Source organism: Mobula birostris, chromosome 4, assembly GCF_030028105.1.
Source record: "Mobula birostris isolate sMobBir1 chromosome 4, sMobBir1.hap1, whole genome shotgun sequence".
Taxonomy (NCBI): Eukaryota; Metazoa; Chordata; class Chondrichthyes; order Myliobatiformes; family Myliobatidae; genus Mobula; species Mobula birostris.
The window spans coordinates 106,896,895-106,912,993 of NC_092373.1; the positions used below are offsets into that span (position 1 = coordinate 106,896,895).

The following is a 16,099-nucleotide window of genomic DNA, read 5'->3' on the forward strand; positions in this document are numbered from 1 at the left end:
TTGGCACCCATACCCCAGGGATCACATTTTCTTTTCACCCATAAAGCCTCACTAGATGAGCTGGCCAGTTTGTCCTGACTGAGCACTGCCATGACATTTTCGCTGATTACTAACATCACTCCTCCCCCTTTAATCCCTCCCATTCCATCATGTCTAAAACAATGGAACACCAGAATATTGAGCTGCCAGTCTAGGCCCTGCTGCAACCAAGTCTCACTAATGGCTACAATATCATAACTACATGAGTTGATCCATGTCCTGAGCTCATCTGCCCTTCCTACAATATTTCTTGCTTTAAAATATACGCAGCTCAGAACATTAGTTGTGCCATGCTCAACCTTCTGATTCCTAACTTTGCCTGAGGTCTTAACAACATGTCTCCCAAACACCCAACTGTGTGGCACTCTGGTTCCCATCCTCCTGCAACTCTAGTTTAATCCTTCTGTGCAGCATTAACAAAGCTTCCCACTACGATATTAGTTTCCCTCCAGTTCAGGTACAAACTGACTCTTCTGTACAGGTCCCACCTTTCCTGGAGGAGAGCCAATGATCCCAAAATCTGATGCCCTCCCTCCTACACTGTCTCCTTAGTCATGCGTTAAAGTGTACAATCTTCCTATTTCTGGCCTCACTAGCACGTGGCATGAATAGCAATCCTGAGATCACAACCCTGAAGGTCCTGTCCTTAAATTAGCACCTAACTCCATGAACTCCCAATGCAGAAACTCGTCACACATCCTACCTTTGTCATTGGTACCAACATGGACCACAACCTCTGGCTGCTCACGTTCCCACTTCAGAGTGCTGAGAACTTGATCAGAAATATCCTGAACCTTGGCACCCAGGAGGCAATTTGCCATTTGGAAATCTTGTTCTCTTCCACAGAACCTCCTTTCTGCTCCTTTAACTAATGAATCCCCTATCATCACAGCTCATCTCTTCTCTCCCCTTTCCTTCTGAGCCACAGAACCACACTCAGTGCCAGAGACCTGGCCGCTGTGATTTTCTTCTGCTAGGTCATCTCCCACCCCCCCACCAAACAGTATCCAAACCTGTTGTCGAGGGGATGGCCGCAGGGGTACTCTGCACTGACTGTTTAACCCCGTTCCCTTTCCTGACTGCCACCCAAGTCTTGTGTGTTCTGCACCTTGGGTGCAACTACATCTCTATATGTCCTGTCTATCACTCACTGAACCTCCCAAATGATCATCTAGTTCCAACCCCTTAACATGGTTCGTTCAAAGGTGCAGCCGGATGCACTTCTTGCAGGTGTAGTCATCAGGGATACTGGCTGTCTCACTACCTTCCCACATCCCACAAGAGGAGCATTTAGCTATCTTGCCTGGCATCCCTACTGTCCTCACTGTGCAAATGCAAAGGAAAAGAATAAATAAACAGAGGAAAAATAGCCTACAGCCTTTTCACCTTCTCTCACTCAAGCCACTCCTCGATGATGCCTTGAAGAGATAAAGCCTAAACCCCCACTTTAACACTGTCCATGCCAACAAAGGCTCTTCATTTGTTCCTGCTTTATTTCTATTTGTTTTTGCCAATTGTTTCCAATCACAGATTGGCTGCTGCACAAAACACTAAACTGCCACAAATCGATGCCTTATGTACTCAATCGGCAAACCTGAGTGAGCTACGTCCTCTCATCCTTCGGATTGCTGACTGGCCCCTAGCTATTTCAGAACCCTGGGGTGTAGTCCATCTGGTCCAGGTGACTTGTCTACCTTCAGACTCTTCAGCTTCCCAAGCACCTTCTCCTTAGTAATAGCAACTACACTCACTTCTACCCCCAGACTCTCTAGAATTTCTTGTGTGTTCACAGTGAAGACTGACACGAAACACTTGTACAGTTCTTCCATCTTTTTCTCATTCCCCATTACTACCTCTCCAGCATAATTTCCCAGCAGTCCAATTCCCACTCTCACCTCTCTTCTACTCTTTATATATCTGCAAAAATAGTTTTGTTTTTCTCTTTTATTTCTCTGTTATTGGCTAACTTATTTTCATATTCCTCAGTGTTATTATTGTAGAAGAACTGTCCTGGGCCCAACACGAAAGTGCCATTATGAAGACAACACGGCAGCGCCTCTACTTTCTCAGGAGTTTGCAAAGATGCACCATGACATTTAAAACTTTGACAAACTTGTATAGATGTAAAATGCAGAGTATATTGACTGGTTGCATCACAGCCTGGTATGAAAACACCAATGCCCTTGAATGGAGAATCCTACATAAAGTAGTGAATATGGCCCTGCCCATCATGGGTAAAGCCCCATTAAGCACATTTACATGAAGTGCTGTTGCAGGAAAGCAGCACCATCATTAGGAACCCCCACCACCCAGGATATGCTCTCTTCTTGCTGCTGCCATCAGGTTAGAAGGTACAAGAGCCTCAGGACTCATGCCACCAGGTTCAGGAGCAGTTATTGCCCCTCAACCATCAGGCTTTTAAAACAAAGGGGATAACTTCACTCAATTTCAAATGCCCTATCATTGAAATGTTCCCACAATCAATGAACTCACTTTCCACAACACTCACACATGTTCTGAATATTTATTGCTTATTTATTATTTTTATATTTTATTTTTGCACATTTGTGGTCTTTTGCACACTTTTGCACTTCTTTCATTGAATCTGTTATGGTTATTATTTTATGGATTTACTAGGCATGCCCGCAATAAAATGAATCTCAAGGTTATATATGATGATATATGTATTTTGATAATACATTTACTTTGAACTTTGATATTTCACCTTTTCTGCTTATTGCTTTTTTTAAAAACTTGTTTTCTTTTGATTTTTAAAAATCTTCCCGAACCATTTGCTTCTCACTACTTTTGCTCTAAGCTTTTATTTAATTTTTACTTTTATGCTGTCTTTGACTTTCCCTGTCGGCCACTGTTGCCTCACCTTCCATTCAGAATGCTGCTGCTTTTCTGGGATAAACTAATCCTGCATCTTCGGAATTACTCCCGAAACTAGCCACTGCTGCTCTACCATCATCCTTGCTAGTATCCCCTTCCAATTAACTTTGGCCAGCTCCACTCTCATGCCTCTGTAGTCATCTTTAACCAACTGTGATACTGATATATCTGGTTTTAGCTTCTCCTTCTCAAACTGCAAGGTGAAATATATTACAGGTGTCCCCCGCTTTTCAAATGTTCGCTTTACAAAACTTCACTGTTATGAAAGACCTACGTTAGTACCCTGTTTTCGCTTTCAGAAGGTGTTTTCACTGTTACAAAGAAAGGCAGCGCACGATAAAAAATCAGCGCGCGATAAAAATCAGCATGCGCCCCGAGCAGCCGCTCTGCCCCGGATTCGGAACGGCATTGCTGAAACACGTTGCATTGAGCAGCTGTTATCAAGATGAGTTCTAAGGTGTCGGAAAAGCCTGAAAGAGTAAGGGTGTTACACTTAGTGTAAAACTAGACATGATTAAGCGTTTCGATCGTGGTGAACGAAGTAAGGACAAAGTGAGTTTGGCTTGTGGAAGCTGACAAACATGATGTTAAACAGGTTTTGGCATCCCATGACCAAGAACTGATAGATGAAGAGCTGATGCAATTGGAAGAGGAAAGGATAACAATCAAAACCGAATGCAGAAAATGAAGCAACTGCGTGAGATTTTCACTGCAATGATAAAGTACGACTTTAATTTTGAAAGAGCACGTAGGTTTAGGGGACATTTTCAAGATGGTTTGAGTGCTTACAAACAACTGTATGATAGAAAAATGCGCGCGGTTCAGCAGTCAAGCAAGCCTTCCACATCAGCCACAGCAGACGACAAAACTCGACCTTCGACATCGAGGCGAGCAGTCACAGGAGAAGATGAGCTGCCTGCCCTGATCGACGATGAGATGACACCCCCGTGTCCCACCACCCGGGCCCCGGACAGATACTGTACCGATTCACGAAGAATGCAGCGGTAGCCGGGAGGCACACAGCACATCTTTAAGAAAAAAGCCGAAATAAACATGCTAATTAATTAGGTGCTGCCTAGCACGTAATTGTCGGCCCAGATCAGAGGCGATGCAATCGGCAATCTGAGTCCTGATGAAGGGTCTCGGCCTGAAACGTCAACTGTACCTCTTCCTAGAGATGCTGCCTGGCCTGCTGCGTTCACCAGCAATTTTGATGTGTGTTGCTTGAATTTCCAGCATCTGCAGAATTCCTGTTGACTGTCTTTTATCTCATGGGCTCAACCATAAGCTGCTATAAAAAGCCATCTCATAGGCAGCACATCCTTTCTGTTGTGTTGGTTGTTGAAGCATTTCACTATGTGTTTTGAAGTACATGTAATAAATAAATCAGAATCCAAATTCAAATTCTACAGATTCCTTCTGCTGGAATCCAGTACCAAGCTGATTTGCCCAATCTACTTGCATATTGAAATCCCACATGACCATCATAACCTTGCCCTTTTTACATGCCTTTTTATCTCCCACTGTAATATGTACCCCACATCACGGCTACTATGTGGAGGCATGTATACAACTTCGCATAAGGGTCAACAATTCTTGTGATATCAATGATTTGGATACCAATGCAGGAGGTGGGTGTGGACGACACATCAGTGGTGCTATGGATGACAAGGAAGGTTGTCTATGTACAGCAAAATACTGATCAGATGGAAAGTCAAAGCAATGACAGATAGAATTTAATACTAACAAGTGCAAGACAAAGCAGATTGAGAAATCAGATAGGATTAAACAACACTCATGAAGAGAGTGATATAAGGTGGAAGTTCATATTTCACAGAGTGGCAACATAACTGGATAGGGTGATGAAGAGACATGTCATATGCTTACCTTCATACAGTGGGGCATATAATGCAAGAGCTTATGTTACAGGACAATGGTTGGGCCATACTTTAAATACTGTGTTCAGTTCTACAGAAAGGATAATTGCACTGGAGAGAGTAGAGCGGATACATCAGATGGTTGCATTGCCTGGATTGGAAGACTTCCATTATAGAAACATAGAAAACCTACAGCACAATATAGGCCCTTCGGCCCACAAAGCTATAGCGAACATGTCCCTACCTTAGAACTACCAGGGCTTACCCATAGCCCTCTATCTTTCTAAGCTCCATGTACCTATCCAGGAGTCTCTTGAAAGACCCTAACATTTCTGCCTCCACCACCATCACCGGCACTCTCTGTGTAAATAAACTTACCCTTGACATCTGCTCTATACCTACTTCCAAGCACCTTAAAACTTTTCCCTCTCGTGCTAGCCATTTCAGCCCTGGGAAAAAGCCTATGACTATTCACACAATCAATGCTTCTCATTGTCTTATACACCTCTATCAGGTCACCTCTCATCCTCCATCGCTCCAAGGAGAAAAGGCTGAATTCACTCAACCTATTCTCATAAGGCATGCTCCCCAATCCAGGCCACGTGCTTGTAAATCTCCTCTGCATCCTTTCTATGGTTTCCACGTCCTTCCTGTAGTGAGGCAACCAGAACTGAGCACAGTACTCCAAGTGGGGTCTGACCAGGGTCCTATAGAGCTGCAACGTTACCTCTTGGCTATTAAACTCAATTCCACGATTGATGAAGGCCAATGCACCATATGTCTCCTTAACCACAGAGTCAACCTGTGTAGCAGCTTTGAGTGTCCTATGGACTCGGACCCCAAGATCCCACTGATCCTCCACACAGCCAAGAGTCTTACCATTAATGGTATATTCTGCCATCATATTTGACCTACCAAAATGAACCACTTCACACTTATCTGGGTTGAACTCCATCTGCCACTTCTCAGCCCAGTTTTGCATCCTATCAATGTCCCTCTATAACCTCTGACAGCTCAACACACTATCCACAACACCCCCAACCCTTGTGTCATCAGCAAACTTACTAATCCATCCCTCCACTTCCTCATCCAAGTCATTGATAAAAATCACAAAGAGTAGGGGTCCCAGAACAGATCCCTGAGGCACACCACTGGTCACTGACCTCCATGGAGAATATGACCCATCTACAAGAATATGACGCTTTGCCTTCTGTGGGCAAGCCAGTTCTGCATTCACAAAGCAATGTCCCCTTGGCTCCCATGCCTCCTTACTTTCTCAATGTCTTTCATGGGGTACCTATCAACTGCCTTGCTGAAATCCATATACACTATACCTACGGCTCTACCTTCGTCAATGTGTTTAGTCACATCCTCAAAAAATTCAGTCAGGCTCGTAAGGCATGACCTGCCTTTGACAAAGTCATGCTGACTAATCATATTATGCCTCTCCAAATGTTCATAAGTCCTGCCTCTCAGGATCTTCTCCATCAACTTACCAACCACTGAAGTAAGACTCAATGGTCTACAATTTCCAGGGCTATCTTTAGTCCCTTTCTTGAATAAGGGAACAACATCTGCAACCTTCCAATCCTCCAGAACCTCTCCCATCCTCATTGATGATGCAAAGATCATCGCCAGAGGCTCAGCAATTATGAGGAGAGATATTACAGGCTAGGCATGTTTCCCTTGATTGAAGGATGATATGATAGAAGTTTATCAAACCTTTTCCCGCACAATGGGAGTATCAAAGACAAGTGGGCATAGTTCTAAGATAATAGGAAACAGCTTTAAAGAGAATCTGAGAAGCAAGTTTTGCGTGCAAAACACAGGGGTGATTATGGAATCGGCACTTTTATATGATTTATGAGACATTTATTTAGATGGACACCTAAACAAAATAAGAGGACATGGCCTTAATGCTGGAAAATGGGATTTTTGTAGGTGGGCAAAAAGATCGGCATGGACTTGGTGGACTGCACTTCCCGATTCTGTGCTGTATGACTGACTATGATCCCACGGCAGAACAGACTTGAAGGTGGAAAGCCTATTCCCATTCTATTTTCAGTACTGAAGCCCTCAAGTATCACAGGAAAAAAAGTTCTTAGACAGCACTAATTACCAATATGTGCCTAAAAGCATACACAGTCTTTCCTCAAGTACACTATAATTAGCAAGTGTGAAGACTCTCTTAGTTCCTTCACCAAAGACAACCAGAATCCAGAAGGTAATCAACTGCAAGAATACAGATTTGAATCATATTCTACAGGCCCCTGAAGACTGTAGTCCAAGAGAAAAACTTCTGCAAAAAGAACAGAAAGTTAGAGGGGAAAAAAAACAAAGGAGGCTCTGCAACTACTTCCAGGTAACTAATGCTGTGAAGGCCATCAAACCAAAATTCCAGCGTATCCCACATCATTGGCAACAAAGAACATTCAAACTTCAAAGACACACTGAGTAGAACACTTCAAGGATCTTTTCAACTGCAACTCTGTCCTTCACCAGACTGCCCCTGACTCTAGCCCCTCTGCAAACTATTTGATTCAGCTAGTAACCTCCAAGAACTGACAAGAAATCAATGGCCATATGAAAATAAGAATAGTTTAGTCTCTGAAATGCCAGTATCCCTGCTTATATACTAAAATTCAGCAATGAGGACCTAAAGTTATGAATCCATAACTTGCTGCCCACATCTAGAATGTGAAAGACATAGCTGGGGACATCAGAGGTACAGCAATTTTGACTATCTTTGCAAAAGGAAACAATCCAACTATTCAGTTGGGTCTCCCTGCAATCTAGCTCACAGAAAGTCATCAATCACCACCTCCTAATGGCTGAGAAGCTCTTCCCTGAATTATAGCTTCTGGCATTTTGAAGGCACAAAATTTGTAATCTTCACTATGTGACAACTTCAACAGACATCTAGGGAGTAGTAATAAAGCAATATATCTAGCTTTTTACCAACCTTACATACAATTAATTGTTTGCATCTGCTTGCTTGGTTGTTTTCTGATTAAAACCTTTTTCTGACCTCTGGAAAGCCGATATTTGAGCATCAGCTTGAATTTCTAACTAAACCCTAACTTCTGCGTTAATAGTGGAGAGTGAGCACCTGAATACCTCTGCAGTGTGTGAAGAAGTGGTTCCCACATCAGCTTTGAACAACCTGTCTTCAATTTTCTTGCCCCCTTATCTGAAATTTCCCAGTAAGGTAAATAGTTTCTTACCCAGAAGGTATAAAAGCAGCTTTAGTAGCTGTAGTCAGGTTTTGCTTTCAAAACAATAAGGACCAAGTTAAGTTAGAGAGTTAAAGATGCAAATCAGTCATGAATTAACTGCACAATGAAACCCACTTGACCTGAGTGGCGTCTTCAGTTCCTATACCATTTCTGTTCAAATAATTGCAGAGACTGACATCTGGTCTCAAAAATAAAAAAGGGAACAAGGTGAAATATTTTTTAAAGAGTCATTCTTGAATGATGTAGCAGTATTTCCAGCCCCTTTGGTTGACACCATGGTCTGGCGCAACCAGACAAATAATAAGTTAAAGATGCTCCTTGCAGAGGCTCTCAGCCTGGGTACAATCACCAATTAGAGAAGCAGAGAGAAAATTCAAACATCATCCCAGGAAATTCCACACTCAAGGGTGGCCTTTGAATTCCAGTTGTGCAGATTTAGAATGAGAGGAAATTTAGTTCATCTGACATATTATCTGATATCAAATCAAGGCTTAATTAAAAGGAACATTAAACTCTCATTCCAGTGGATTAAAATTAGCACAATCTGCACCATATGATGTCAGAATTTTATCTTTCTTAAACAAATAATTACGCGTTGTTATAGCTTTGGAAGCACAACAACATTACAGCAATAAGCTCCATTTGGTAAATTAGATCCTTTACATATAAAACATAGACCATAGCAGCACAACATCGCAGACCACACAGGCCTTCTGGCATAGCCCTTCATTTTCCTAACATCCATATGCCTATCTAAGAGTAAAATATCCTCAATGTATCTGCCTATATTCTTTATTTCCATGGAAAAAACATAATCTATGCTAATTTAGAACAAACAATATATACACAACCTGACAAAACAAAATATTTAATTCATTTTCGATTTCTGAATGGAATTCAACTCTGGAAACAAAAGAAGTGTTACACTTGCATTGGTGAATTGTAATATCATTTTATGCCTATATCCTCAACTTCTCAAGTTAAGCTACGTCTTCTTATTTGGTATTTTTATAGGAAACACTTTCATTTTACAGTTGCACTTGCATTAGTACTTAATCCTTCATTGCACTTGACCATAAAACATAACAGCAGAATTAGATCATTCGATCATGGCTGACTTATTTTCCCTCTCAAACCCACTCTCTTGCCGCTCCCTGTAACTCTTGAAGCCCTTACTCATCAAGGATCTGTTAACCTCTGCTTTAAATACACCCTATGATTTGGCCTCCACAGCCTCCTGTGGCAATGAATTACAGATACACTACCATCTGGTTAAAGAAAGTGCTCACCCTTGCTCTCAAGGTTTCAATAGGTACATATAATTTCAGAGAAATGCATACAATATACATCCTGAAATTCTTTTTCTTCGCAAACATCCACGGAAACAGAGGAGTGTCCCAAAAATGAATGACAGTTAAATGTTAGAACCCCGAAGACCCCCCCAACTCTCCCCTCCCATGCATAAGCAGCAGCAAAGCAATGACCCCCCCCCCCACCAGCAAAAATAGCATCGGCACCCCCCACCAAGCACTCAAGCATCAGTAAAGACGCAGTACCCCAAAGACTACTCATTCACCTGGTATTCAACATACAACAGGCTCTCTTTCCCTAATAAGGGAAAAAAGGGATGTCCCCATTTCACAGCAAGAGGGGAGACACAAAACAACTCGCCAATTTATAGTGTTAAAAGTCCGTTATGTCGCTTTTTCCAAGCTCTGTGCCCAAAGAACTCGGGTCTCTGGGCACACAACCAGCAGCCAGCTCGCTGCTTTCGATCTTCCATGTACTCCCATGACACATCAGGCGACAACACCAACCTCGAGTCAGCCCACCTCCAGAGCCACGAAAAATCCGGCACCCTGAAGGCGCACTAGTCTTCCAGGCCACGTGCTTGGCACATTGAAAAACGGCCTTCTATTACGAGGCTGTGCCCTCTGGCCCTAGATTCTCCTACTGTTGGTTTAAGAACTTTATTCCCGAAGCATAAAGTTTCTAGAATGTGAGTGAAGTCAATTTCAATGCCATCGCCTAGATTCAGTGCACAGCTATAGGCATACAGGTTTGTAGGTTCATTGGTCACATGGGTGTAACAGGGCATGCAGGCTTGTTGGGCCAGAAGGGCCTTGTTACAGTGCTAGATCCCTAAATAAATAACTTCTCAAAATACTTGACAAATGGCTTCACTATGGCAGAAGGCTGTTTTCAATATGGAGACTCCTCACTGAAAAAAAGGCCTTCAGCAAAACCATCAGCTACCTCTGATAGCCCAGAACCTCATACAATTTACATCTGACAGTCAAGTGAGAACATTTCTGAAAAAATTGTGCAATTGTGGAGGGGGGAGAATGTGCTAAGGGAAGAGCAGAACTACATGCTTTAGGGGAGTGTTTTGATATTTGTGTTTGTGTGTCATAGGGAGTTGTGCTTTACCTGTTGGAAGGAAATACGTACTAGGGCATGTGGTGTTTGTGTTCGAAGACATGCAATGTATGTCTACATTGTGAGGACATTCTGTATGTTATGGGTGACCAATATAGATCCAATGTTCTATGACCAGATGACATAGTCTTGCTCTCTGACCAGATGGAAGAAGCACAGCAGCTACTGACAAAAGTGGAAATTGAGTGCAATAAAGTTGGACTTCACCCAAACACTAAAAAGGCAGAGTACATGGTGTTTAAAAGCGAAAGTACTCTCAAGACCATAAAGAATAATACCACTAAGTAAGTCTTTGACTACAAGTACCTCGGGTCAAGAATGACGAGTTCAGAGGAGGACATAAAGATACAGAAGGCACTGGCGTGGAGGGCTATGAACGACATGAAGGAAATCTGGAAGTCGAACCTGACCGGGGGCTTAAAAAGAGGATCTTCATAGCAGTCATAGAGTCCATTCTCACGTATAGATGCGAGACGTGGACGCTCACCAAGACTATGCGAAAGTCTCTAGATGGTTGCTATACACGAATGCCCTGGATGGCTCTTGTCGTGAGTTGGCAACAGCACATGACAAACGTCGAGCTCTATGACGACCTACCGATGCTCTCCACTAAAATCGAGACAAGAAGACTGCAACTAGCGGGGCACTGTCTACACCACCCCGAGCTACCTGCCAGCCTAGTCATCATATGGGAGCCCAAGCACGGGAGGATGAACCCTGGGCACCCTCCCAAGACTATGGTCAACACGCTCCTAGAAGACAGCGGCGCGGCTAATGTAGATGAACTGAACACACTGATGGGGGCGGGGGGGGGGGGGGAGAAGTGGAGAGTCTGTCATCGTGCCTGATGCTAGCCCCCTAGGTCTGAGTCGACATAGTAGTGGTAATATGCTAGGAATACCTCAGGATCCGGCAAGAGGTACAGGTATCACTATTGTCTCATAGTTCCAGCCACCTGGGTTCAATTCCAACTTGCGTGCTGTGAGGAATTTGTACATTCTCCCTGTGATCACATGGAATGTGCTAGTGTGTTAAATAACCCTTACTGCAGATGGGTGGTAGGAGAATCAGGGCAATAAGTGGGCATGAAAAAGAGAAAAGGGGTGAATGGTGTAATGAAATTAACAGGATTTCTCCAAGGTCCAGAGTAGCCTTATGGCAGCAACACAGGCAGAAGTACCCATTTCTATATAATTCCTAAAGAGCAGCTGGAAGTGGTTCTGATGGTGATGTCACTACAAGGTGACACTTGCACCCATTTCTCTGGACACAGGATGGGATTGCTAAATTGCTTGAGCTAGAAAAGAAGTTTGAAATAAGAGAAATGCTTTGACATCTGGCTAGTTTATAACCATGGTGAACAAGCATCTGACAAATACCGCAGAGCACAGTTCATCAGGAAAATCGAAAAATCCAGCACAGGAACAGGCCCTTTGACCCAAGATGTCATGCCAAACTAATTAAGCCAATGACACTTGATATATTCTGCATGCAGATGACCCCCAACCTTCCATTCTCGGTACATTCATACGCCTCTTAAATATCACCTTCCAGCAGCGCTTTCCAGGAACCCACTACTCTCTATATAAAACTTGCTCCACTCCATCCCCTTTTTCCCCCCTCACCTTAATCTATTTGACTCTTGGAAAAAGATTCTGTCAACCCTAGAATCTTAGAATTTTATAAATTTCTGTTAGCTTCAGCCCCGCCTCTGACAATCCAGAGAAAATAGTATGAATTTGTCTTATAGCTCATACTCTCTAATCCAAGCAGCATCTTCGCAAAAACTTCAGAACCCTCTTTATATCCTTCATACATCGAAGAGACCAGAATTGATTGCAATACTCTAGATACAGCCTAACCAGTTTCATAAAGCTGCAACATAACTTCCTGACATTTGAACTCAATGCGTCCACTATTAAAGGCAAGAATGCCTTTGCTACCTTTACCATCCTATCAGCTTGTGTGGCCATCTTCATGCAGCAGTTTTGTTGCTTATGGCAATATTAGCAGAGACAGAATATCCATCACACAGCTTAACATAATTGCTATGCTGCCTGAAAGGAATATCTTTCAAAGCAAAATGATCAGCTTTGCAATTGAAGGCAGTTAGTGACCTTAGTTAATCGTAATAGTAGAAGTGTGTTTGGGACACAAAATGTGCAGACCCATGAGGAAGAGTCTTCTAGCCCAGCAGCAAGGAAGACATTTGCAAGTTGTTGGGATAAATAAGTAATAATCCAAAATTCTATGTAGTTATCAAATATATTGGCTTGGGAGTTGTGTATTTACTTGTGAGAGGGGGCGAGTAATAGAAACATAGACAATAGGTGCAGGAGCAGGCCATTCGGCCCTTTGAGCCAGCACTGCCATTCACTGTGATCATGGCTGATCATCCACTATCAGTGTCCAGTTCCTGCCTTATCCCCATAACCTTTGATTCCACTATCTTTAAGAGCTCTATCCATCTCTTTTTTGAAAGCATCCAGAGACTTGGCCTCCACAGCCTTCTGGGGCAGAGCATTCCATATATCCACCACTCTCTGGGTGAAAAAGTTTTTCCTCAACTCAGTTCTAAATGGCCTACCCCTAAATCTTAAACTGTGGCCTCTGGTTCTGGACTCACCCATCAGCGGGAACATGCTTCCTGCCTGCAGCGTGTCCAATCCCTTAATAATCTTATATGTTTCAATAAGAGCCCCTCTCAGCCTTCTAAATTCCAGAGTATACAAGCCCAGTCGCTCCAATCTTTCGACATATGACAGTCCCACCATCCCGGGAATTAACCTTGTGAACCTACGCTGCACTCCCTCAATAGCAAGAATGTCCTTCCTCAAATTTGGAGACCAAAACTGTACACAGTACTGCAGGTGTGGTCTCACCAGGGCCCTGTACAGCTGCAGAAGGACCTCTTTGCTCTTATACTCAATTCCCCTTATTATGAAGGCCAGCATGCCAGTAGCTTTTTTCATTGCCTGCTGTACTTGCACGCTTGCTTTCAGTAACTGATGTACAAGAACACCTAGATCTCGTTGTGCTTCCCTTTTCCTAACTTGACTCCATTTAGATAATAATCTGCCTTCCTGTTCTTACCACCAAAGTGGATAACCTCACATTTATCCACATTAAACTGCATCTGCCATGCATCTGCCCACTCACCCAGCCTGTCCAAGTCACCCTGCATTCTCATAACATCCTCCTCACATTTCAACCTGCCTCCCAGCTTTGAGTCATCAGCAAATTTGCTAATGTTACTTTTAATTCCCTCATCTAAATCACTAATATATATTGTAAACAGCAGCGCTCCCAGCACTGAACCCTGCGGTACCCCACTGGTCACCACCTGCCATTCCGAAAGGGACCCGTTAATCGCTACTCTTTGTTTTCTGTTAGCCAGCCAATTTTCAATCCATGTCAGTACTCTGCCCCCAATACCATGTGCTCTAATTTTGCCCACTAATCTCCTATGTGGGACTTTATCAAAGGCTTTCTGAAAGTCCCGGTACACTACATCCACTGGTTCTCCCTTGTCCGTTTTCATAGTTACATCCTCAAAAAATTCCAGAAGATTAGTCAAGCACGATTTCCCCTTCATAAATCCATGCTGACTTGGACCAATCCTGTTACTACTATCCAGATGTGTCATAATTTCATCTTTTATAATTGACTCCAGCATCTTTCCCACCACCGACGTCAGGCTAACTGGTCTATAATTCCCTGTTTTCTCTCTTCCTCCCTTCTTGAAGAGAGGGACAACATTAGCCACCCTCCAATCCACAGGAACTGATCCTGAATCTATAGAACATTGGAAAATGATTACCAATGCGTCCACGATTTCTAAAGCCACCTCCTTAAGTACCCTGGGATGCAGACCATCAGGTCCCGGAGACTTATCAGCCTTCAGACCCAACAGCCTATCCAACACCATTTCCTGCCTAATATAAATTTCCTTCAATTCATCCATTACCCTAGGTCTTTTGGCCACTATTACATCTGGGCGATTGTCTGTGTCTTCCCTAGTGATGACAGATCCAAAGTACCTGTTCAACTCGTCTGCCATTTCCTTGTTCCCCATAATAAATTCACCGGCTTCTATCTTCAAGGGCCCAATTTTGGTCTAACAATTTTTTTCCTTTTCACATACCTAAAGAAGCTTTTACTATCCTCCTTAGTATGAACAGTAATGTTGAGTACACATTCAGGGATGGTGTTGCCATGTCGGGGGGGGGGGTGTCTATTAATACGTTGCACCATGGTTAGGAGGTCATGGAACGGGGAACAGTGTGTGTCTATCTCCAAAAATATTGCCCCGGTTCAGCTTGCATTGTGATTGGGAGAGGGTGGGGTGGTTGTGTTCAGTGTTTGGAGAGGGGTGGTATTCTCGGTGTTCGGGGGGTGGGGAGGAGTTTGGTGCGTACATTGAGAAGGGTCGGGACTGGGATGCCCACTACTCACTCACCAGCTGTGTCCGCGCCGCCGGCCACCTGCCGGCCCACGGGATGGTCCTGCCGAGCGGGAGCAGCGCGCCGAAGGCTCTTCGACCCCACGCCATGCCTTGCTGAGCTCCCTCTTCACTCCTCCGCGCCGCTCTGCATCCTCCCAGAGCTCAACTGCCGAGTGAAGTCCGGACGGCTCGGGAGGAAGCCGCCGTTGAATCAGGGCCGAGTGACAGCCCAGCCGAGCCGAGCCGAGCCGAGCCGAGCGGAGCGGAGCGACCTCTGCCGCCGCCGCTCACCACCGTCCCACGCCCTCACAGGTGATGGGCGAGGAGGCAATGTTAAAACAAAAATCCAGAACTGGTTCTATGCGACGCTAGAGGAATTGTGCTGGTAATAAGAGAGACGTGTGTTCATATAACTTCTTTCGAGATGTCGTGATGCGCTGCCGTTGGTAAGATGGCCGTAAACGGGGCAGACATTGTGTTGACAAGCTCCCATAAAGTGTTGGGACCGTCAAGTTATTCAGTGGCGGCTCCCCGAAATACGGCTTTGCCTTGTTTGCATCATCCTTGCATCGAAGGCACTTCCTACGGTGTCCCTACGAAGAATGTCTTATTCTTGTGTCTGCCTCCTCTCAGTAGCTGAGATACAAATAAATGTTTATTGATTTAATATAAGTGAGTTTCCAAGCTTGCTGCTCAAACCCGAAAAAAAAACAAAATGTGTGAGTAAATTGATTTTTCTCTGTACTCGAACTGAAATTATTTTAATCCATTGTCGGTCGGCAGAGCTGTTTTTTTTTATTACGTATTGTTCTTGGCTTTTAAAATGTAAAACAATATTGTATCAATGAGATATAATGATGCAAAGAGAGATGGGGTGGGCGGGGATTACACTGAACTAGTATCACAGACAACGGGAAATTCCGGTAATGCTTGCAGTGTAATTGCTATTTTTGCTGGATCTGACGAACGTGGAGCAGGATCTAAAGAACGTCTGAAAGACAATAATTACATGGAAAAGGATAAGGTGAAGATGGTTTGCTGAACCGGAGCTACTTGTAGTGAATTGGAGGGCGGAGCAGGAGCAATGAATTGTAAACAAAGAACAGCAGTCAAATTAGCAGAAGAGGAAGCTAAGGCCTTGATGGAAGAGATAATTTAAAATCAGATTA

The 16,099-nt window shown here is 43.7% G+C and overlaps 1 protein-coding gene across 1 annotated transcript in view; it reads right to left on the minus strand.

Moving 5' to 3' along the window:
* The window catches only part of LOC140196530 (calcium uniporter regulatory subunit MCUb, mitochondrial-like), a 97,169-nt gene extending 81,690 nt beyond the window's left edge, over nt 1-15,479 (minus strand). Inside the window, exon 1 of the mRNA XM_072255885.1 lies at nt 14,946-15,479. Coding sequence (XP_072111986.1) covers nt 14,946-15,038 — 93 coding nt within the window. The 5' untranslated portion in view covers nt 15,039-15,479. The remainder of the gene's footprint in view (nt 1-14,945) is intronic.
* Between the last annotated feature and the right edge of the window lie 620 nt (nt 15,480-16,099).